The 22,709-nt window shown below is 47.2% G+C and overlaps 1 protein-coding gene across 3 annotated transcripts in view; it reads left to right on the top strand.

Annotated features, from left to right (window-relative positions):
• Window positions 1-22,709, top strand: part of GEMIN5 (gem nuclear organelle associated protein 5) — a 115,980-nt gene that overhangs the window by 84,108 nt on the left and 9,163 nt on the right. For all 3 annotated transcript variants that reach the window (XM_068278305.1, XM_068278303.1, XM_068278304.1), the window contains exons 22-28: window positions 998-1,145; window positions 4,741-4,860; window positions 8,220-8,430; window positions 9,516-9,779; window positions 10,855-11,017; window positions 13,676-14,258; window positions 22,244-22,334. In XM_068278305.1, coding sequence (XP_068134406.1) covers window positions 998-1,145; window positions 4,741-4,860; window positions 8,220-8,430; window positions 9,516-9,779; window positions 10,855-11,017; window positions 13,676-14,258; window positions 22,244-22,334 — 1,580 coding nt within the window. The remainder of the gene's footprint in view (window positions 1-997; window positions 1,146-4,740; window positions 4,861-8,219; window positions 8,431-9,515; window positions 9,780-10,854; window positions 11,018-13,675; window positions 14,259-22,243; window positions 22,335-22,709) is intronic.

The following is a 22,709-nucleotide window of genomic DNA, read 5'->3' as shown; positions in this document are numbered from 1 at the left end:
GTGCCTGTGTTGCCGTGTCCTCACTCATGCTGATGTCACCAGGAGCGTACTGCGCAGGCCCGGTATGGTCTGTGCCTGCGCAGTACGCTCCTGGTGACATCGGCGGGAGCGAGGACACGGCAACGCAGGCGCAGTGGTTTTCAGACTTTAAAGTCTGAAATTCCCGAGGTGAACCGGGGGCGGGGCCGGAGCATCGGTCAGCGGCTGCGCGGGCACAGGATGTCTGCGGGGGACCATTAGAAGCCCCGGGTAAGTTCAACTCATTTTCCCCCGACCCCCCCCCCCCCCCTACAGTATCCCTTTAAGGGTATTCATTATATTTAGGTGTGTGTTCTGTGAGTCTTAGAGCAGATTTTTAAAGTGTACCGGAGACGAAAGATTTCCTATAAAATATATGTACCTGGGGCTTCCTGCAGCACTCTCCGGCCTGATCGCTACCATGGCATCCTTTTCTTCCTCTCCAATTGCCCGGTATTGGCCCTGAAAAATCCATCTGTTGGCGCAATCCGGCCAGGCGCGCCTCCCTGTCTCGTTCACGTCGCCTGGAGTGTTCTTCACAGAACGCTCCAGGTGACATGACCGCGGTGAGAGCGCGCACACGGCTGGGCCGCACATGCACAGTTGGCCCCGGACTGGAGGTTTTCCATGGCCAGTTGCGGGCGAACAGAGAGAAAGAAGGGGACGCCATGGGAGCGATCAGGCAGGAGGGGGCTGGAGGAAGCCCCAGGTATGTATATTTTATTGAGAATCGTTTCTCTGGTTCCTGTTAAGGACAACACAGGTTGATAGAGGGCACTCATACCACCCGCAACCTGTCTGAACCAAAAATACAAATGGGCAACTAAAGACCGAGGGCATATGCCCCTAATACTCATTATCTAGCAACGCCCCGTATCTGTACAGGTCTTCCACTAACTAATAATAATTTGCAGACATTAAAAAGATGACTTGGGTTAAAGGGTGATGCGTTAGTAGCTGAATTATATTCTCTCTACAGCCGGATACAAGACCTGGGTTTGGGCGGTTGAGGCCTACGTCAAGCAGCTGTGTTTTCAGGAACAATACGTGAAGGCTGCGTCACACCTGCTGTCCATTAACAAAGTGTACGAAGCTGTGCAGCTGCTGAAAGGAAACCATTTATACAGGTAGGTGTGTCTGAAAGCAGCTTTTCAGCAGGACCTATAGACAAGTGGAGACTGTGGAAGGAAAAATAAAACTCAGACTCTGCTCCTTAATGTCAATGAGCGATGGAATCTATTTATTCTTGATCAAGGGCGTTCTATGCCAGCATTACACAGGCAAAGGTCTGACCTCAACCTCACTGGCACAGGAAAAGCAAAGTTCGTCCCACCCGCAGTCTATTAAGGGAACCTTAACTGAACGGGGGGTAAAGAGTTTCACTTACCTGGGGCTATTACCAGCCCCCTGCAGCAGTCCTGTGCCCTCGGAGCCGTATTATTGGACACATTCCCTACTGCAATTAGCGCTGTTGCGGACCATAACGCGTACAAAAATACACGTTGCCGCATTCCGCACGCGTAGATATGCGACAACGCGTATTTTTGTGCGCGTTGCGGCCCGCAACAGCGCTAATTGCAGTAGGGAATGCGTCCAATAATACGCATGGCGGGCGGCCGGCCGACTGGTGAGTCGTCAAAAACGAAACTAAGTGACAGCGGGGGACCGGAGGATTCCAGAGCGGCTCCGAGGGCACAGGACTGCTGCAGGGGGCTGGTAATAGCCCCAGGTAAGTGAAACTCTTTACCCCCCGTTCAGTTAAGGTTCCCTTTAAAGCCTCTTCATTATATTCCTACCTTAAGGCGGTGTCTTCCTGTCACGTCCAATCATCACTGGCTCCTGGCAGCTTTCACTCTCTGGCTGGGCGGGCCTGCCATGTCTTTGAGAATAACCTCAGAACAATTCCTTGTAGGAAGCGTTTCGAGTTTAGTTTCATCCTCCTGGCCATACCTGACTTTCGGGTTACCCTTCAAGAACTGCCTCTGTTTCTATTTCTCCAGGAAATACCGTTATAGTCCAGTTCTGTCTCTCCTCAAAGAAAACCTGAACTGAAAATAAAAAGTCAAAATAACCATGCACAGGTCATACTTACCTCCTGTGTAGTCTACTCCTCAATCACTTTCTCCTCTCCTGCGTCCCAGTTGTCCGATGTGATCAATGGAATTATCCGTCCTCCATTTTGAAAATGGCCATTACTCCATAACAGCTTCCTGGTTAGCAGACTGTTAAACTGTAATATCCCCCACTTGAGCCATAGGGAAACATGGACATTACCTTGCACATTCAGTTGTAACTGACAGCTGCTGATCTATAACTGACAGCGACTGGTATCTTTCAGTTCTGACAAAATCTTGTCAGAACTGGAAGGGATCACTGTAAGAAGAAAATGGTGAGCTTCTGAGAGGAACTGACGGTGAGGTTAGTATGAAATATTCATTTGCAGCTACGTCCTGTGTTTATTGTAAATACTTTTACTCGCTTCAGGTTCCCTTTAAAGAATTCCTAGAATGACAAAAGCACCTTGGCATAATAACTTGTTCTTAGTATTATATAAAAGAAACCTTAGTAATATAAGAATACAAAGCATAATGAATATAAACACAATTCAATTATAAACTGAGGCAAGCAAAGTACAATCTGCAGGAGCGTGTGGGGGGCTATAACCAACGATATACATGTACTGACACCATGGCTATGTATGGAGGTTCTCTTGTTGCTTGATCCTATGCACATGCTTGTCCTTGGAATAGGAACCAGCCAGCCAAGATTTTTTTCATGAAAATTGGTTTCAGCCTTTCTCTTTTTTTCAGTTCAGCTTTTTGGGGACTGCAGCCCCGCAAATTATAATAGAGAATTGAAGTCCCAGTGGCATGTTTTGGCGGAGTGGCTATATGTTTTAACCTATTCTATGTTTTGGGGTTTTTGTATATGTTTGGGTTTAGTTTTTAGGGTTTTGTATGTGATTTACTAATAAAGATATGTATTTATTTTCATGCACCCAAGAGCCAACCCTCTTCTTTGATTGTTTTTCATTTACTAAAATAACAGTAATATACCCACATGACATACATTTTCAGAATAAATATTTAATATAATAATATTCAGAAATTGACACTCTATCTTACACCCATCAGTTTTCTGAAAAAAATTATCTCAATTTTCCACCACTCCCAATCGACTTGCGTAGAAAAAAGTGGGAAATTCGATAATTTTTCACTCAAAAAAGAAACCTTTTGATTTCTTCTGTACAACCGATCGTTTTTATTGAAAAAACATGAAAATCGGATCTTTTTATTTTATCACGTGTGGCCAACATTTATTCGGATATCCAAAGTCTTCAGAGACATATTAAAGGGCAACTGGCGTGAGAGATATAAGGAGGCTGCCATATGCATTTCCTTTTAAACAATACTACGTAAGTTGCCTGGCTGTCCTACTGGGCTATTTGGCTGCAGTAGTGTCTAAATAACACCAGAAACAAGCGTGCAGCTAATCCTGACAGATCTGACAATAATGTCAGAAACACCTGATCTGCTGCATGCTTGTTCAGGGTCTATGGCTAAAAGTATTCGAGGCAGAGAATCAGCAGGATAGCCAGTATTGCTTAGGAGGAAATAAATATGACAGCCTCCAAATACCTCTCGCTTCAGTTGTCCTTCAACTCTAATTCAAAGTGCTTCAGTTTTCTTTGGTCCTGTTTGTATACAACAGACCATAGCTAATTTATAAAATGTAGGCCAAAGTCTTCCAAAATCTATATGGAATCAATTTCTAGCATAATCGGACAGATATCATAGTTAGTTTGGTTGAAAGACATTTGTCCATCAAGTCCAACCAGAAAAAATAAAGTAAAAATAAAACACCATTCTGAACCCGCATATCCCAGTTGATCCAGGGGCCGGCAAAAAAACCTTACAAGGCCTGGGCCAATTAGCCTTAAAAAAAGAAAAATTCCTTCCTGACTCCAGATGGCAGTCAGATAAATCCCTGGATCAACTCTTTCGGAAATGACCTAAAAATTATAGCCATGGATGCCCTTCAATGCAAGGAAAGCTTCCAAGCCCTCTTTAAATGTAGCTATAGAGTTTGCCATAACTACTTCCTGAGGTAACATGTTCCAGATTTTAACCACTCTCACTGTGAAGGACCCCTTTCTAAATAGATGGCAAAAACTTTTTTCCTCCATCCACAAATCATGCCCCCTTGTACAACCCTAGGGACAAAAAGCTCATCTGCCAAGCTTTTGTATTGCCTTCTGATGTATTTATACATGTTAATCACGTCACCTCTCAGTCGCCTTTTTTCCAAGCTAAATAAGCCCAGTTTGTCCAACCTTTCTTGATAAGTCAGATCTTCCATCCCTGTGATTAATTTAGTTTGCCCGTCTTTGTACCTGTTCCAGAAGGTCAATGGCCTTTCTATAGTGTGGTGCCCAAAACTGTATTCCATACCCCAGATGTGGCCTCACAAGTGATTTATACAGAGGGAGTAGTGTGTGCCCCGCCCCCTGCATCATGTCTCCTCCCCTGCATTATCCCATACCCCAGATGTGGCCTCACAAGTGATTTATACAGAGGGAGTAGTATACTAGCATCTCGAGATATTATTTCCCTTTTTTATGCATCCCTGAATTGTATCTGTTTTAGCTACCGCTAAAAAAATCGAGCAGTGTGGCCACCTTTCAGAATGTCATCGAGCCATTTTCTCTCTGATGTCTTTCAGAGAAGCCATCGTTGTGGCCAAATCGCGGCTGCTGTCAGATGACCCCGTTCTCCGGGACCTGTACACCAGCTGGGCGTCGGTACTGGAGCGCGACGGGCACTACGCCATGGCAGCTAAGTGGTGAGTATCTGAGTATATTGCAAATGTTCAGTAATGTGCACCATACATGGATATAAATCAACAGACAACATTGGGCAAGCACCATCAAACACACACTAATGACAAACCATAATGCTCAAAATAATAAATGATAATAAATGGGGAGTGTGCAGAAGGGATCAACTGAGATCGTGTACACTAAAGGAGAAGAAACTGTCTGTAGCATAACTACAATGCATGGGGCCCCCCCGGGGAAACTTTGATGTGGCCTCGCAATATTCACCCCCCTTTCCTTGCCTCCCCCTGGTGACCCTCACAGCCTGAGGGCCCATCTCACAAGGGTCATAAAACAAGTGGTGGCCATCATGATTGTCTCACCCATAACAAGTGGGGCCTCTGAAGTGTAGACCGATCTGGAAGATGGTCCCCTGTATTGGAGGAAGGGAAGGTTGGTAGATGGGCCCCCTCCCCCCCCAGCTCTGGACCCCCCTGCAATCTCAGATGCTGCTGCCCTCTAGTTATGACCCTGAAAACAGTAGATCCTATAGAGATTGATGATTAAGCATGCAATTGTACGATCAAAAATAATTCACTGTTCTCACCCTCATGAATTCAATACTAACTTATATTTATCACTTTCTTGGAAATCTATCCAGACCCAAGTTTTATAGAATTTCCAATCTGTTTTGCACACAGGTGATGGCTTCAGGCCCCTTTTACACTTTTTTTTTTTGCATTGCGTTACCGCTTTCACGCAGGGTAACAAGCAAAGAAAGAGTATGGGGCCCAGTACACTATCTGCGTCGTGGCGGAATTATCCGATTTGTCGCTGACCCACCGCAAAGTACACAGCGCGTTACTGTGTGCTTTCCGTAGCATCGTGGCGGACTGCATTGAATGCGCAAAGCGAAAAATGTAAATTTCTTGGCAGCGGCGCGCACGTGTGGAACAACGCAAATACGACTGGGAATCTCAGTGACGTACTTCTTGTCCAGCAGGGTGTATGCACTGGTCGAAGGACATGCGTGTGGCTATGTGTATGACACTGTCGGCACGCTCTGTCACAGGGTCATATGAATCGCTTTTTTGGCATTGCGATGCGAGGGGGTCAGAGCAATCACACCACAATGCTCTCCCCAAATGTAAAACTGGCCTTAAACTTCATTAAATTATTATATTACTTAAAGCGGATCCGAGATGAAAAACTAACTATAACAAATAACTTGTCTATATATCTTATCTAAAGTTTAGATAGTTTACACAGCAAATCTCGCTGCAAACAGCTTCAACAGTTTATGATGATTTATTCCTGTGATACGACAGCAGCCATGTTCTGTTTGTCACATTACACACAGGGTGAGGGCTGGAGATGCTAGCAGCTTGCCTGTGTGTAAATTCAGTCCCCTCTCCTCCTCCCCTCTGCCTCTGAAATCAATGGCTAGTATCCTCCTCCTGCCCAGACTGAGCTCTCATAAGCCCTTGCTACAGTGTCAGGCCTCGTTCACATCATTTAGCGCAGATGGCTGTGCGATCGGAACGCAACGCGCCCGATCGCACGCCATCTGCGCTGCGATCCACAAAAAGTGCGCGATAGCGCAATCGCGCTGCCACGCAGCGCATATGATGGGAACGGTAGAAGGGCTGTCTATGCCCTTCTACCGTTCTTGCGTGTCGCACACTATATGCGCTGCCAAAATGCGCCCGGCAGCGCGTATAGTCTGAACGAGGCCTAAAGGCACAAAAGGAGCTGTGGGCGAGGCTTGTTTATAGGGAATTAGAGTATTAAAAAAAAAAAAAAAAGTATTTGGCTTGAGTAATGCCCTATAAACTATATGAAAGGAACACAATTATGCAATGAGTAAAAGTTTATCTTGGATCCACTTTAAAATAGCCCTTTAATCAAGGAATGCAAATCCTTTTGTATTATGGAGGACTAGATTACGTTTTTTCAGAAAAGCCTGGTGCTGCTTGCTGTCTTCTGGGTCCCTCCCATTCCCCATGTTCAGTCCTCTTCACTCCCCAGCCTCCTGGAAGTTCCCCTGAGTGGTGGGGAATGATTCTGAACTGCCCGATGGTGAGTTTAGAACTTCACATGCGCTGTGAAAGAAAGCCCTAGTGGTCGAGTGCTTCATTTAATTGTAAATGTGTGGTTTAGAACTCGCACCTGCGTACTGCGACTCGCTCACCAACGCTGGGGGGAACTTCTGGAAAGATATTGAAGGGATCCAGTTGAATACTTAAAGTGTACCTGAGACAAAGATACATTATGACAAGGATTTAGGGCTGGTTCACACTTACTTTTAAAACGTATCCCTGTGATACCTTTTTAAAGCTACGCTTAAATGCAGGAAGTGGATTCTATGTTTTAAAAATAGGATCCGCTTCCGCTTGTTACAAAACACGGATCCGTGTGCCACGGACAACAAGACGGAACGCAGAGTCCCAACTTGGCACATTTTCCCGGACCAGATGGGAAAATGTGTCCATTGTTCTCAGTAGGCTAGTCTCCGCCTTGCCCATGTCGCCGCCGCCGTGATGTCATGCTCACGTATTCCGCCACCCATCGCCACTGCTCGGTGCCTCCTAAACGGCTTAATGGCCAGAGGATCTCCATTGGGCTACAAAAGACCAATGAGAATCCTCAGCAACAGGGAGAATTCTGATTGGTTCATGTTGGACCAATAAAAATTTCCCCTGAGGCTAAGGAGAATTGGCCTGTTGCAGCCTATGGAGAGCCCCATGCTATTGCTGGCCTCCGGGCTGTTGAAGGGACAGGCGAGCGGTGATGCGGAGGCGATCAATGCGGGAACGGATTGAGTGTGGACGCAGAATGGTGGGGTGTATTTGTTGCATGCGGATGCAGAACGTTATGGAACACCTCCTCCCTGCGGATGCGCTTACTGTTTCCGTTCTGCATCCGTGTGTGAACCGGCCCTTATACTTACCTGGGGCTTCTTCCAGCTCCCTATAGTCCGTCAGCCCCTCAGCTTCTGCCCATTCGCCTCCGTTCTCCTGCTGTCAGCCTTGGTAAGGTCCATGACTGAGCCCATGCACCCCGAATGCACTCTGGTGGTCGGTAAGGCTCTGCCCATTTGCAGTTCCTTGCGACCTCCCAGCCACATGAACGCGCGTTGCTGGGCCCGCAGATATGAAGTGGCCTGCCACCCGGCTGGATCACAGAGTCCTCCGCAGGAGAACAGAGGGGACCGGGCGGACACAGAGGGAGCTAATGGGGGGAGGGGTTTACTGGAGCGACCACTAAGACAACGAGCAGCATCAGAAGGCTATGGGGGAGGTAATCTAGCCCTTCATTGGCCTTCGGTGATGATGTCTTTCATATAAAGTATTGTTGTTGAACTGTATTTTATCATCTCTCCCAGCTACTTAGGAGCATCCTCTCCGTATGACGCAGCCAAGGTCCTGGCTAAGAAAGGGGACCTGCTGTCTCTGAGTTCTGCCGCCGAGCTCGCCTCCATCGCTGGAGAGAAGGAGCTGGCCGCCTCATTCGCTGTGCGCTGCTCTCAGGAACACTTCAATGTGAAGAACTGGGTGGGGGCCCAGCAGACGCTGCAGCAGCATCCAAGCTTGCTGGTAAACCACTCTCATGAGATATACTGACCGCACACTCTTACTTTGCAGGAGCTTGCTGACTGCTGGAGCTCTGAGGAGAGTCACGTGACCAACAGAGGTGACCAATGAGATGGCATTTTCAGGGTTTGCAGGGCCGGCGCTACAATAAAGGCAAAGGGGGCAATTGCCCCAGGATCCGTAGGGCCCCCCCAAGTGCCCCTCATTGCCCATTTCGAAATTCAATTTGGCTGACTTGGGAGGGAGGGATGATGGGTTAGTTAAATTTAAAGAAAAATATTTTTTTTTTATTAAAAAATAATCGCAAGAAAATTAATAAAAAACAAACATACATAGCAACAGCGATCAGATACCACCAACAGAAATCTCTGTTGGTGGCAAGAAAAGGGGACAAAATTCATTTGTGTGCTCAGTTATGGCTCTGCAGCGAGCTTTTAAAGCTGCAGAGCCCTGAATTGTAAAATATAGTCTGGTCACTAGGGGGGTGTAAGCCTATGGTCCTCAACTCGTTATTAGAGAAAACCCAGGGTGATGCCCTCTACGGTCCCTCTTGTTCCTCACTGTGCTCCCTGTCCGCTGCTGTCCACCTCTGAAACTTGTCTGACTGAGGCCTGTCGTGGACTACTGCCCCTGCGTGGCCCTGGCCTTGATTGCGCTCCTGCAGCCTGGAGTGTTCTGTGCATGAGCAGTTCGTAAAACTTGCAACTGCCATACAGCCTTTCAGATGGGCAGCAGTGGAGCGCAGGAAGCATGGTGCTCCTAGTGTTTGACCTCTAGTGCTTAGACTTGGTACACACAGCTCCCTGAAATTGTAAAGACATGAAGAAGCACCAACAGTGGAGAGAAGACATGGGAGGAAGCGCTGAAGGACAGCTGAGAGTAGCTCCGCTGCCCCTACAATCTGTGGGGGCGAGGGGGAGAGTCCAAAGATGGATAGACCCAGCAGGAAGTGAGCACAGATTGTCAATTGTCTACAGTGCATGGAGGAAGTCAGTCAAGTAGACCCATTAGTTGGCCACATCGACCGGTGTCTTTTTCTCATGACTGTGTCTGTGAAAGTAATATCTGAACTGTGACTTGTTTTCCAGGGACAGAGGCTGTTACTGAGCACCAGTGAGCTTCTCTATAATCACATTGAAGATAAGACGGCGATAGACTGGAAGACACAGCAGGTCACCCCATGTTTTCACCAATGGGCTGCAAGTCGCACAGAGGACACCTTCCTGAGCCGACTGGCGGGAGTATGGCAGAATGAGTACGGAGTGTGCACGGCAGATCAGTACAACGAGGCCTTTCAGCAGCTCTGCTCATCCGAGACACCGCCAACCACCACCAACACCGGCCCTAAACAGGTAATTATCCTCCTCCCAACCACCGCCAACACCGGCCCTAAACAGGTAATGGTCCTCTTCCTAACTACTACCAACACCGGCCCTAAACAGGTAATGGTCCTCTTCCTAACTACTACCAACACCGGCCCTAAACAGGTAATGGTCCTCTTCCCAACCACCGCCAACACCGGCCCTAAACTGGTAATGGGCCTCTTCACAACCACCGCCAACACTGGCCCTAAACAGGCAACACTCCTCTACTCAACCACCACCAACACCTGCCCTAAACAGGTAATACCCCTCCTTCCAACCACCCCCAACACTGGCCCTAAACAGGTAATACCCCTCCTTCCAACCACCGCCAAGCGCCAACAACGGCCCTAAACAGGTAATGGTCCTCTTCCCAACCACCGCCAACACTGGCCCTAAACAGGCAACACTCCTCTACTCAACCACCACCAACACTGGCCCTAAACAGGTAATACACCTCCTTCTAACCGGCCCTAAACAGGCAACACTTCTCTATCCAACCACCAACAACACCGGCCCTAAATAGGCAATGATCTTCTACCCAACCAACACCGTCCGTGAACGGATAATGGTCCTCCAACTAACCTCCGCCAAAACAGGCAACACTTCTCTACCCTATCACCACCACCAATGGTCCTAAACAGGTAATGCTCCTCCATGTTTTTTGTTTTGTTTTGTTTTGTTTTTGCATAACTAGCGAAAAATGCTCAAGGAATATGAATAAGAAAATTCTATGTGAAAATGCAAAACGTCTGTGTGAAAATGCCCCCAAAAATGCAAGCAATATTGTAACCTATTATGAATGTATTTTTGCAAATTTGCACTAATAGTAAGTGATCTTATGTTTGCAATAAATCGCAATTTCGCAATGCAAACGCAGAATTTGTAAAATTTGGACATTAATTTGGAGTTCCAAATGTGTGCGCGTGTGTGTGTGCATGTGTGTGTGCGTGTTCGCGCATGCGTGTAAAATGAGCAGATATGTAAATACTTTTAGAACATTTTCGTACATATTAAAGCCGATGTTGAACATTTGTTACTTTCTCTTCCTTTTTTATCCACACAGCTTCTTCTCCACATTTCCCAGGAGGTGGCGCTGTCTGCTCTTAGTTACCTGTCTAAGAACTGGGATGAGGCTGCACCGGCGTTACTGCGAACCCTTTCCAGATGTCAGCAGGCTGGACAGTTCACCTTAATGCAAAATCTCGCCCATCTGCTGCTACCTAGTGGTGGGTGTCTGGAAGTGCAGTGTCTGGCAGGCAACAGCCAATAAAACAAATTTTAATAGCAGTTAGGAAGATATACTGTGGGGCAGATTTTTTTCTCAAACCAGTGCAAAGAAATTTGAGCAAAAGTGGCACAGTTGGTTAAAGCGACCAATCCGGAAGTCTTAGTCAGGCATGGGTAGATGGAGGTCTTAGGGTTAGGCATCTGTAGAGGTAGGTCTTAGGGTTAGGCATCGGTAGAGGTAGGTCTTAGGGTTAGGCATGGGTAGAGGTAGGTCTTAGGGTTAGGCATCGGTAGAGAGAGGTCTTAGGGTTAGGCATCGGTAGAGAGAGGTCTTAGGGTTAGGCATCGGTAGAGGGAGGTCTTAGGGTCAGGCATCGGTAGAGAGAGGACTTAGGGTTCGGCATCGGTGGAGAGAGGGTTTAGGATTAGGCATCGGTAAATGGTGGTTTTAGGGTTAAGCTTCGGTAGATGGAGATCTCAGGGTTAGGCATCAGTAGAGGGAAGTCTTAAAGAGACTCCGTAACAAAAATTGCATCCTGTTTTTTATCATCCTACAAGTTCCAAAAGCTATTCTAATGTGTTCTGGCTTACTGCAGCATGTTTTACTATCACCATCTCTGTAATAAATCAACGTATCTCTCTCTTGTCAGACTTGTCAGCCTGTGTCTGGAAGGCTGCCAAGTTCTTCAGTGTTGTGGTTCTGTGATGCATCTCCCCCCTCCAGCCCCCTCTCTGCACACTGCCTGTGTATTATTTAGATTAGGGCAGCTTCTCTCTTATCTTTTACAAGCTGGATAAATCCTCCTCTGAGCTGGCTGGGCTTTCACATACTGAGGAATTACATACAGGCAGAGCTGTCTGCACTCTGCAGGAAGAAACAGCCTGACACTTCAGTGGAAGATAGCTGCAGGGGGAAAGAAACACACAAATGATCTCTTGAGATTCAAAAGGAAGGGTGTATACAGCCTGCTTGTGTATGATTGTATTTTCTATGTGTGGACATACTGTACATCAATCTACTTCCTGTTTTGGTGGCCATTTTGTTTGTTTATAAACAAACTTTTTAAAACTGTTTTCAACCACTTTTAATGCGGCGAGGAGCGGCGAAATTGTGACAGAGGGTAATAGGGGATGTCCCCTAACGCACTGGTATGTTTACTTTTGTGCGATTTTAACAATACAGATTCTCTTTAAGGTTAGGCACCGGTAGATGGAGGTCTTAGGGTCAAGCATCGGTAGAGGGAAGTCTTGGGGTTCTGCATCGGTAGAGGGAAGTCTTGGGGTTGGGCATCGGTAGAGGGAAGTCTTGGGGTTTGGCATCGGTAGAGGGAAGTCTTGGGGTTAGGCATCGGTAGAGGGAAGTCTTGGGGTTAGGCATCGGTAGAGTAAAGTCTTGGGGTTAGGCATCGGTAGAGGGAAGTCTTGGGGTTAGGCATCGGTAGAGGGAAGTCTTGGGGTTAGGCATCGGTAGAGGGAAGTCTTGGGGTTAGGCATTGGTAGAGGGAAGTCTTGGGGTTAGGCATTGGTAGAGGGAAGTCTTGGGGTTAGGCATCGGTAGAGAGAAGTCTTGGGGTTAGGTATCGGTAGAGGGAAGTCTTGGGGTTAGGCATCGGTAGAGGGAAGTCTTGGGGTTAGGCATCGGTAGAGGGAAGTCTTGGGGTTAGGCATCGGTAGAGGGAAGTCTTGGGGTTAGGCATCGGTAGAGGGAAGTCTTGGGGTTAGGCATCGGTAGAGGGAAGTCTTGGGGTTAGGCATCGGTAGAGGGAAGTCTTGGGGTTAGGCATCGGTAGATGGAGGTCTTGGGGTTAGGCATTGGTAGAGGGAAGTCTTGGGGTTAGGCATCGGTAGAGGGAAGTCTTGGGGTTAGGCATCGGTAGAGAGAAGTCTTGGGGTTAGGCATCGGTAGAGGGAAGTCTTGGGGTTAGGCATCGGTAGAGGGAAGTCTTGGGGTTAGGCATCGGTAGATGGAGGTCTTAGGGTTAGGCATCGGTAGATGGAGGTCTTAGGGTCAGGCATCGGTAGATGGAGGTCTTAGGGTTAGGCATCGGTAGATGGAGGTCTTAGGGTCAGGCATCGGTAGAGGGATCTCTTAGGGTCAGGCATCAGTAGAGGGAGGGTTTTGTGAGAGTAGGGTTAGGTTAAGACATAGTAAAATATCAGTAAAGATTACTGATCTTTTACTATCGGAATTAACCACCGCCAATAATAGAATATTGCTAAGGTTAATGATATTCTACTGGCGGCTTTCTATGGCACCCTTTTTAAATGTCCCCACAATGTACTAGCAACCAGCATTCTGCGGACTGGGGAAGAAAAAAAAAACATGGCTTTATCACTTGTCATTTAGTATTCCATTCTGGGCCCTAGTATGGCCAAAATGTACATTGCGGTTTATATTTTAAATGACCTGCTTTGCTCCTTGTCCCTCCTTCCCTCTCCATAGAACAGCACAGTCTGCCAGACTGTAGCCAAACAGCGGGGTTAGTACAGTGATCACTCCTAAAACATTCTCACCCTAGCTATTAATCAATGATCATGAAGGTTAACTGTTACTGGATGAGTGTTTACAGCTTTATTTTACATATCTGGATGATGAACTATAAACCATTGCAATGCCAATCCCAACACCAACATGATCTGTTTCCTCCTATTTGCAGGCTGTGAAGAGTGGAGGACGAACCTGAATCCGGACAATAAGCACAGCTCTGCGGCCTGCGACAGTCTCCAGGCCTGCCTGGCTTACATGAAGCTCTATGAGTTGTGGTGGAGTCAGGACTGCAGGCATTCTGCAGAGGAGGATAATATGGAGACCTCTTCTGCTGATGTCCACTCCGCAGGCCAGGAAGAGATGTCGGATGGTCCAGAAGAGGGCGCTCCAGGAAGAATGTCCAATGACCCAGAAGAGGGTGTTCCAGGAAGACCGTCCGTTGGCCCAGAAGAGGGTGCTCCAGGAAGACCGTCTGATGGCCCGGAAGTGGACAATCCAGGAAGTATGTCTGGTGGTCCAGAAGTGGGCGATCCAGGAAGTTTGCCTGATTTTGGCGTTCTGCTGTCAGAATTGCACGCGGGTTTCCAGAACGCACAGAGGGAGATCGCGGACGTGCAGAAGGCTCTCCGCGAAATGATCCAGCAGCACCAGAGGAACCGACTGATCCACGACGGCTCTCTGGAGCTGGAACAAGACTCCGACACCAGCTCTGCGCCGCCGCCAGAGAAATGTCCGGACGGCAGCGCTCACGTGTAAGTGGAGCGCTATTACTCATTAGTGTTTGATCATTTTAAAGTATAACTGTAAGAATTTAAAAAAAAAAACCCTCTGGGGGGTACTTGCCTCTAGAGGGGGAAGCCTCTGGGTCCTAATGATGCTTCTCCTGTCCTGATCCTGTGTTGGAAGCCCCTGAACATCGGGGAGGTATATATTTACCTTCCCCGGCTCCAGCACAGTAGCGGCTTTCCGATCGGGCTTAGGTGGAAATGGCCAAGCCCGATCGGGTCTGCTCTACTGTGCCAGGCGACTCGCACTGTGCAGTAGAACAGACCCAATTGGGGTCAGCCATTTCCACCTGAGCCCGATCGGAAAGCCGCTACTGTGCTGGAGCCGGGGAAGGTAAATATTGCATGAGCTACTGCGCTACAGCCAACCTCTTTGTCAGCTGTGGTTTTGGGGAAGGCAGCGCTAAAACCGAGTGGCAGAGGAGGATGGGGGAAGCCCCCCCCCCCCCGATGAAGTATTTCTCAGCTGTAATCACCCTTTTCAAAGTTTGAAAAATGGGGGAGAAACCGAGCGCCCAATATGGTGCAGTATGTTAATATGGAGAGATCTGTTGTGAATAAATGAGATGATTATACTCACAAGGGTGGGTCGCCACAAAGGCACCAAACACACAAGGGGCCTGATTCACAAAGCAGTGCTAACAGTTAGCACGCTGGTGAAAAGCCCTTTATCATGCCTAAACTCAGTTTAGGCATGATAAGTTTAGGTGTGATAAGTTTAGGTGTGATAAGTTTAGGCATGATAAGTTTAGGTGTGATAAGTTTAGGCATGATAAGTATAAGCGCCAACTGGGTTAGCACCGCAGTGCACAGCTGATCAAAAGTTTTACGCTAGCAAAGTCTGGTGCACTTCGTATAAAGTTTAATGGCACTGCTTTGCGTGCGGGACTTTGCAAGCGATCTAAACTTATCTAAACTTATCATGCCTAAACTTATCACACCTAAACTTATCATGCCTAAACTTATCACACCTAAACTGGCTTTTCACCAGCGTGGTGCAATGGTTATCATGCCTAAAGTCTCTAACTGGGTTAGCACCGCTTTGTGAATCGAGCCCAAGAGGAGAAACTCCCAAACAGTTCTCTGCTGCTTTATAAAGCCTGCAGGCTGCTTATAAGCCAATGAGAAGTGCACACATATAATACACCTAGCTTGCAGTGATTAATCAAGCAGAAGCTGAGCAAGTCAGCCAGTCAGTTGGAGAGGGCTTCAGTTGCATATAGACAATGCCTATATGACCAGCAGGGGGCACCAGCGTGCAGGATATTCCCTCTCATCTGCCCCCCTCCTAACTAAACTGCATGGGATACTACAATAAAATTAAAAACAATGGTGCATGAGCCAGCCTGGGGCCCCGGGAACTCTCACTGCCCGGGGCCCCAGAACCAGCATCTAACACCATATGTGAGCGCAGCCAAACCCCTGGAGCTGCCACCCCCAAGGCCTGTCTCCTACTGCTCTAAAACATACCAAACACACAAATGGAGAAACTCACTCCCAAACACAAAGGCAACCACTGGACAGGCCGGCGGGGAGAATTGTAACCTGACCCCGGTCAGGTTTAAGAAGTCGCTCTCTGTAGATAGGAGAAAATGGGGATACACCCCTCCAGCAAGGGTGGACTAGATAATATTGAAATACGATAACAGAGGCGCCAAGCAGAATAAAATTAGTTACAATTGTTAAAAAGGGGGAAGTGGGTGAACTCCCCTCCCTTCTGAAAAAAAGGCCGGACAATGGACAGGTTACTTACAGTCTAAAGTAACATTTATTAGTAACTCCAAAAGTGCAACGCGTTTCACGGGTAACAGTCCCGCTTCTTCAGGCAAACGATTTTTAGAGGGTGCAAAATCAGGTCATGAACCAGGTAGAGCACCTCTAAAGTTATGTTTATTGTGCATATAGGGCTTGATGCATGGACCTACGGTAATATGTTTTTAAGTCAATAACTTTTATTGAACATTCATACAGTAACAAAGGAAAAAAACGACTTTATCAGCCAGTTAGCACAACAGTCATACATACAGTTATACTGATATGAAAAATGATCCAGAATGAAATACGACACACATAACAGTTTGCTGACCTAGAAGCTCCTATCAAAAAGTAACTGGCTCCAGAGATAGCTTGGCCTCCTCATTGCAGACACATATGGTATGACTTAACCTTTTCGGGACCGGCCACCTACCCCCCCTTAAAGAGTAACTGTCAGGCTGCAGAAGCTAATTTAAACCTCTATTCTCCTGTTAGGAGGAAGCCCAAAAGCAATTAGTGAAGATAAAAATCTCAGTTACCTTTGATGTGTGCTTATCAGCAAGGCTGTTATTCTTAAGAAGACGCAAGCCGCATACCATACTGCAAAGCATTCTGGGGCTCTCCCCTCGGCTGCTAATGAGACGTTACAGCAGCTTGTAATCGCGTAGCACTGATAAATCTCGGGCAGAGTACACTGCAGGAGTCAGCTATTGTTCCTAGCCACATGGCTCATTAATATTCACTGCACACTGTGTTATTTAGTACCAGCTTATCTGTGATCAGGAAGCAGGCAGGACATGACGACACATTTGACAGAAAAACATGGAGCCTGCCATGAGCTGTCAGGAGCATCTATCTCTGCATATACTATATACAAATTCTGTGAAATCCAAACGTGGACAGTGAAATGCATATGTAATGTAAGTACAGCCAATCTTTAGCTACTGATATATGTGTTTATTTTCTCTGAGACCTTATACCTAACAGCTCCTCTTTAAGGACCAGGCATTTTGCGCGGGAAGGGAGTGCGCGCGTTTGGGGGGGTCAGGCGGCTGGATCCCGTCTGTGGCTGCCCGATTTGTGATCCCCCCATGGTGGCCTGGGCACCCCCTTCTGCCCGCAGCCTTCACTTACCTTCCAGGCTCCAGCGATGAGCCGCACGGGACCCTCTTCTCCGGCCAGCATCTCCGTTCTATCTGACGCTCAGTTCCGGGTCGCGGCTTGATGACGTCATCAAGCCGGGACCCGGCGCTGACGTCAGACGGAGCGGAGATGCCGGCCAGAGCGGAGGGGGGCGCCGATCGTCGCAGGAACAGCAGGGAGGTGAGTGGATCCTCTTCTTTCCCCCCTGCCGCCGCAGCTGTCAAACTGATCACTGCGATCCGACGGCGATCGTAGTGATCACGTGATCAGCAGCCATACGCGATGGCTGCTGATCACTCGGGGGAGATGTCGGCTGTCATATGACAGCTTAATCTCCCCCTCCGGGTGCGCACGATCGCGTCGGGAGCGGAAACTGCGGGCCGGCGTAGAGCCTACGCCGCATCAGGCTAGAACAGCCACAAGTGCGGCGTAGGATCTCATAGAGGCGGTCCCGAAAAGGTTAAAGAGAACCTGTAAGAAAAAAGTGCCCCTAGGGGTACTTACCTTGGGAGGGGGAGAAGCCTCTGGATTCTAATGAGACTTTCCTTGTCCTCCTGTGCAGCACGGATTCAGCGCTGGGACCCCCGGACAGCAGCAGATGGCGATATTTACCTTTATGATCATCCGGTGCAGGCACAATACAAGCTTCCCCCTGAGGCTCCAGTGGAAATGGGCAAGCTTGATTGGGTCCTCTCTACTGCGCAGATGTCTCAAGCCTGGCTTGGCTATTTCCGCTTGAGCCCGAGGGGAAAGATGGGTACTGCACCTGCGCTGATCACAAAGTTAAATATTGCCGCATCGCATCCACCGACGAGCTTGACAACGGGTTTTTGTGGGGAACTAGCACTGGATCTGGGTTATACAGGAGGTTGGGGGAGTCTTATTAGGATCCAGAGGATTCTCCCTCTCAAGGTAAAAGTAGCCCCAGTGGCACTTTTAATTAAAGATTCTCTTTAAAGTGGATCCGAGATGAAAAACTAACAAACAAGTAACTTGTCTATATATCTTATCTAAAGTTTAGATAGTTTACACAGCAAATCTAGCTGCAAACCTCTTTAACCTCCTTAGCGGTAACCCGGTGTGTGACACGGGGTAAGCCGCCGGAGGGTGCCGCTCAGGCCCTGCTGGGCCGATTTAAATAATTTTTTTTTTGCTGGACGCAGCTAGCACTTTGCTAGCTGCGCCAGCACCCCGATCGCCGCCGCCGCGCGCCCGATCGCCGCTATCCGGTGCGGCACGCCCCCCCCAGACCCCGTGCGCTGCCTGGCCAATCAGTGCCAGGCAGCGCCGAGGGTTGGATCTGGAGTCCCAATGACGTCCTGACGGTGACGTCATGGCGACGGGGGAAGCCCTCCAGGAAATCCCGTTCTTTGAACGGGATTTCCTGATCGGAGATCGCCGAAGGCGATCGAAGCAGGCGGGGGGATGCCGCTGAGCAGCGGCTATCATGTAGCAAGCCCTGGGCTCGCTACATGATTTAAAAAAAACTGCTGCGCTGCCCCCTGGCGGTATTTTTCATACCGCCAAGGGGGTTAATAGAATATGATTATTTATTCCTGTAATACAGTGACAGCAGCCATGTTGTTTGTAAACATTACACAGAGGCAGGTTTATCTGTATCTGTATCGTGGGGCAGCACAGTGGCGTAGTGGTTAGCGCTCTCGCCTTGCAAGCGCTGGGTCCCCGGTTCGAATCCCAGCCAGGTCAACATCTGCAAGGAGTTTGTATGTTCTCCCCATGTCTGCGTAGGTTTTCTCCGGGCACCCCGGTTTCCTCCCACATCCCAAAAAACATACAGATAAGTTAATTGGCTTTCCCCCCAAAAATTGGCCCTAGACCATACATGCACTACACGATACATACATAGGACTATGGTAGGGACTAGATTGTGATCCCCTCTGAGGGACAGTTAGTGACAAGACAATATACTCTGTACAGCGCTGCGTATATAAATACTTAAATAAATAAATCTGTGAAAAAAAACCTCCCTCCTGCCTCTGAAATCTCTGGCTAGTAACACCTCTTCCTTCTCCTGCCTAGACTGAGCTCCCATGAGCCCTTGCTCTTGCCAAGGCTCTCTGAAAACCTGTGGGCGTGGTTTATTTAGTTTATAGGGAATTCGAGTATTAAAACAAAAACAAAAAAGTAGTTGGCTTGAGGAATGCCCTATAAATAATAGGAAAGGAACACAATTATGCAATGAGTAAAAGTTCACCTCGGATCCACTTTAAGTCATGTGTTCTGTCATATCCTTTGGCAAAATATAGCCCAAAAAAACGAATATGAGGTAAAGTATTGAAAGAAGGAGAGATATCAGAGAGGGAAAGAGGTGGACTATGCTCACTAGGAGCTAAAAGAAGGGAAGGGAGGGTAGAGATGAAGAGCAGAACAGAGTCCCAGTCAGCGGCACAGCAGACGCAGACCAGATCTGTTTATCAAAAGCCACCAATGCCAACTTTATCACAGCTCATCATGTCTTCTTGGAGGAACACTCCCCATCCCACACAGAGCTAATACTGACGGACCAGATAAAGAACCTCAGGAGAACTGCTGGACCTTCCTTTCAGGTCAATCCTAAAATGTCCTTCCCCCATCCGATTCATAAAACGTATTCCGCAGAGTCCATGAGTTCTGATGATTGAGAAACCCATTATGGGATTCCTGAATGAGAGACTCCATACAGGCGAAACTCGGAAAAAAAATTAGAATATCGGGCAAAAGTTCATTTATTTCAGGAATTTGCCGTATTTTTCGGACTATAAGACGCACCTAGGTGTAGAGGACAAAAACATGGGAAAAAATATATACTAAACCTGGTGCATCCATGGTGAAGGGGCATCTTGTGGATTATGCCCCCTTTGTACCTCATGCCCCCCTTGCATCTCTTGTCTCCCTGTGTCCTCCTCTATGTGCCTTTGTGTCCCCGTGTCCTCCGTTTGTCCCCCTGTGTCCTCCTTTGCATGGGTACAGATCAGGGAGTCCCCTACATTGCGGCGGGTTGGAGGATCGTATTGGCAGGCGTTCACAAGTCAGGAATTCCCTGCATTTTGGATTATAAGACGCAGTCACTTTTTTCCCCACTTTTGGGGGAGAAAAAAAGAAGTCCTATAGTCCAAAAAATACAGCGCCTTAAAAGGTAAAACTAATATATGAAATTTGCAGGTGTTTTGGGTTAATCATCTGATTCGAGTCTGAAACTCTGAACCGAGAATAAGGAACCTGTTCACAATATTGTAATGGTCTGAGATTTTGATTTTGGAGTTTTCTTTATCTGAAGTTGTCATAGTCAAGCACATAAACTATACTATGGTACTGTATCTTAATTCAGTGAATAATTGTGAATCCTTTTTCTTTTCAATGCTTCAGCAGGCGTGCACAGACAGTGTCTAAGCTAGATTATAATGCACAGTGATTTGTATGCAATAATCACGCAACAGGTTGCACAGGAAACATAGGTGCAGCCTGGATGATACTGTATTGTTGCAGCCATGCACTAGCAAGTCACAGATGACAGGAAATTCCCTCAGTACTCAGGCAGCCGCTTACACAGGAAGCATAGAACTCACCAGTTAATGTAGATACAGTACTGATGGTGTGCTCCTCTGTCCACATGTCTGTGCAGCCTGGAGGATGCTGTAGCGCTGCAGCCATGCACAAGCAAGTAGCACAGGTCTGACCGGCTGGTGCTTTTGAGGTAATCCATGCAGGCCCAGAGTAGTGAGCAGGCTACATGTGGCTGCCAGTCCGACCATGGCTCATGGGTCTCTGACTGACGTATGACGCATGTGCCCACCCACTTTCCACTATAGCCTGACATTGAATACCGCAGGGGCCAGAAAATAGATTTACTATAACAGAAGTTCTATTGTATCCTAGTTTACTATACCCAATGTACTCCCATATACTTATAATGGTGCTTGGCCGGGACCTGTACATTTAGTTTACTATGCCTTAAAGGATACCCGAAGTGACATGTGACATGGTGAGATAGACATGTGTATGTACAGTGCCTAGCACACAAATAACTATGCTGTGTTGCTTTTTTTTCTTTCTCTGCCTGAAAGAGTTAATTATCAGGTATGTAAGTGGCTGACTCAGTCCTTACTCAGACAGGAAGTGACTACAGTGTGACCCTCACTGATAAATTCCAACTATAAAACAGTTTCCTAGCAGAAAATGGCTTCTGTGAGCAAGAAAGAGGTAAAAAGGGGGAATATCTTATCAGTGAGGGTCACACTGTAGTCACTTCCTGTCTGAGTCAGGACTGAGTCAGCCACTTACATACCTGATATTTAACGCTTTCAGGCAGAGAAAGAAAAAAAGGAACACAGCATAGTTATTTGTGTGCTAGGCGCTGTACATACCCATGTTTATCTCATCATGTCACATGTCACTTCGGGTATCCTTTAATGTTTACTATATCAGAGTTTACTATAGCAAGATTATACTGTATTTCCAGTAGTGTGGGAAGCTTCACAGCGTTGCGTTTCTCGCCCTTCACCCGATTGCAGTCGCCTGGCGAGTCAGAGGATCGTACGTAACTTTTCTGGAGTTCAGTAAATCTGGCTTATGGTGCCCATACACTGTACTATTAAAACCTTCATTTTATTCGATCAAGAAAAAGTTGCAAGTTTTTCAATAAAAATCTGATCGGGCATGTTGGAAAAATCGGGGTGCTTGTAAAATTGTATAGTGTGTGGTAGGTTGTATAAAAGCATACCATTAGATAAACCAACTTTTTCTTCGTTTTCAATCGTTTTTCTCGTATTTTCAGAAAGATCAAATGTTCGTGTATGGTATACAAAATGTGTATGGCTTTTAAAAACTATTCGACCAGACAGAATAATTGACCACATTTCTCTGATAAGAAAAAATTGTACTGTGTATGGGCACCATTTATGAAAACCGCTAAGAAGTGAGGAATCCGATTCCTGCACATGTCGTTTTTATAGCGGAGTCTCTGCAGATGAGAGCAAAAAAAAGCTCATTTTGTTTTGTATGGGGGATGGAAAAGCAATGAGAGAATTGACTGTTCTTTATGGTTCATTTTGCAGCTCCGCCCCGAGTCCCGTGTCCCTGACCGAACTGATGAAGAAACTGTCCACTGCCAACCACAAACTGGCAGAGTATCCCGAATATTTAAAGGTAAGAAGTTCCTTTCTGTAATATATCAATGACTTGGCTTCAATCCCAACATCGTTTGCATGTCGCTGCACTTTAACCTCCCTGGCATTGTGATTATTTCCAGATTTAAGGTATAAAAGCCGTGCAAATTTTTCACTAGCTTTTAGACCCTAAAAAACAAGTAAAAAACACATACCACAGAGAGATCTGCAGCAGCACCTGCATATAACTCACTCAGGCACGGGATTACCACTCTGAGCTGCGGATTTCCATCCCGAGCCTGACTCGGGATTACCGCTAAAGAGATTCAAGTGGTATGAAACTCCGCATTTATTTTTTGCTCTAAAATACTTTATACAGCAAAAGAGGTACTACCCAAAAAATAAAAAAACACTG

This window comes from Hyperolius riggenbachi, chromosome 3, assembly GCF_040937935.1.
Source record: "Hyperolius riggenbachi isolate aHypRig1 chromosome 3, aHypRig1.pri, whole genome shotgun sequence".
Taxonomy (NCBI): domain Eukaryota; kingdom Metazoa; phylum Chordata; class Amphibia; order Anura; family Hyperoliidae; genus Hyperolius; species Hyperolius riggenbachi.
The sequence above is the reverse complement of the archived record's forward strand: the minus strand, read 5'-3'. Positions and strand labels throughout refer to the sequence as shown.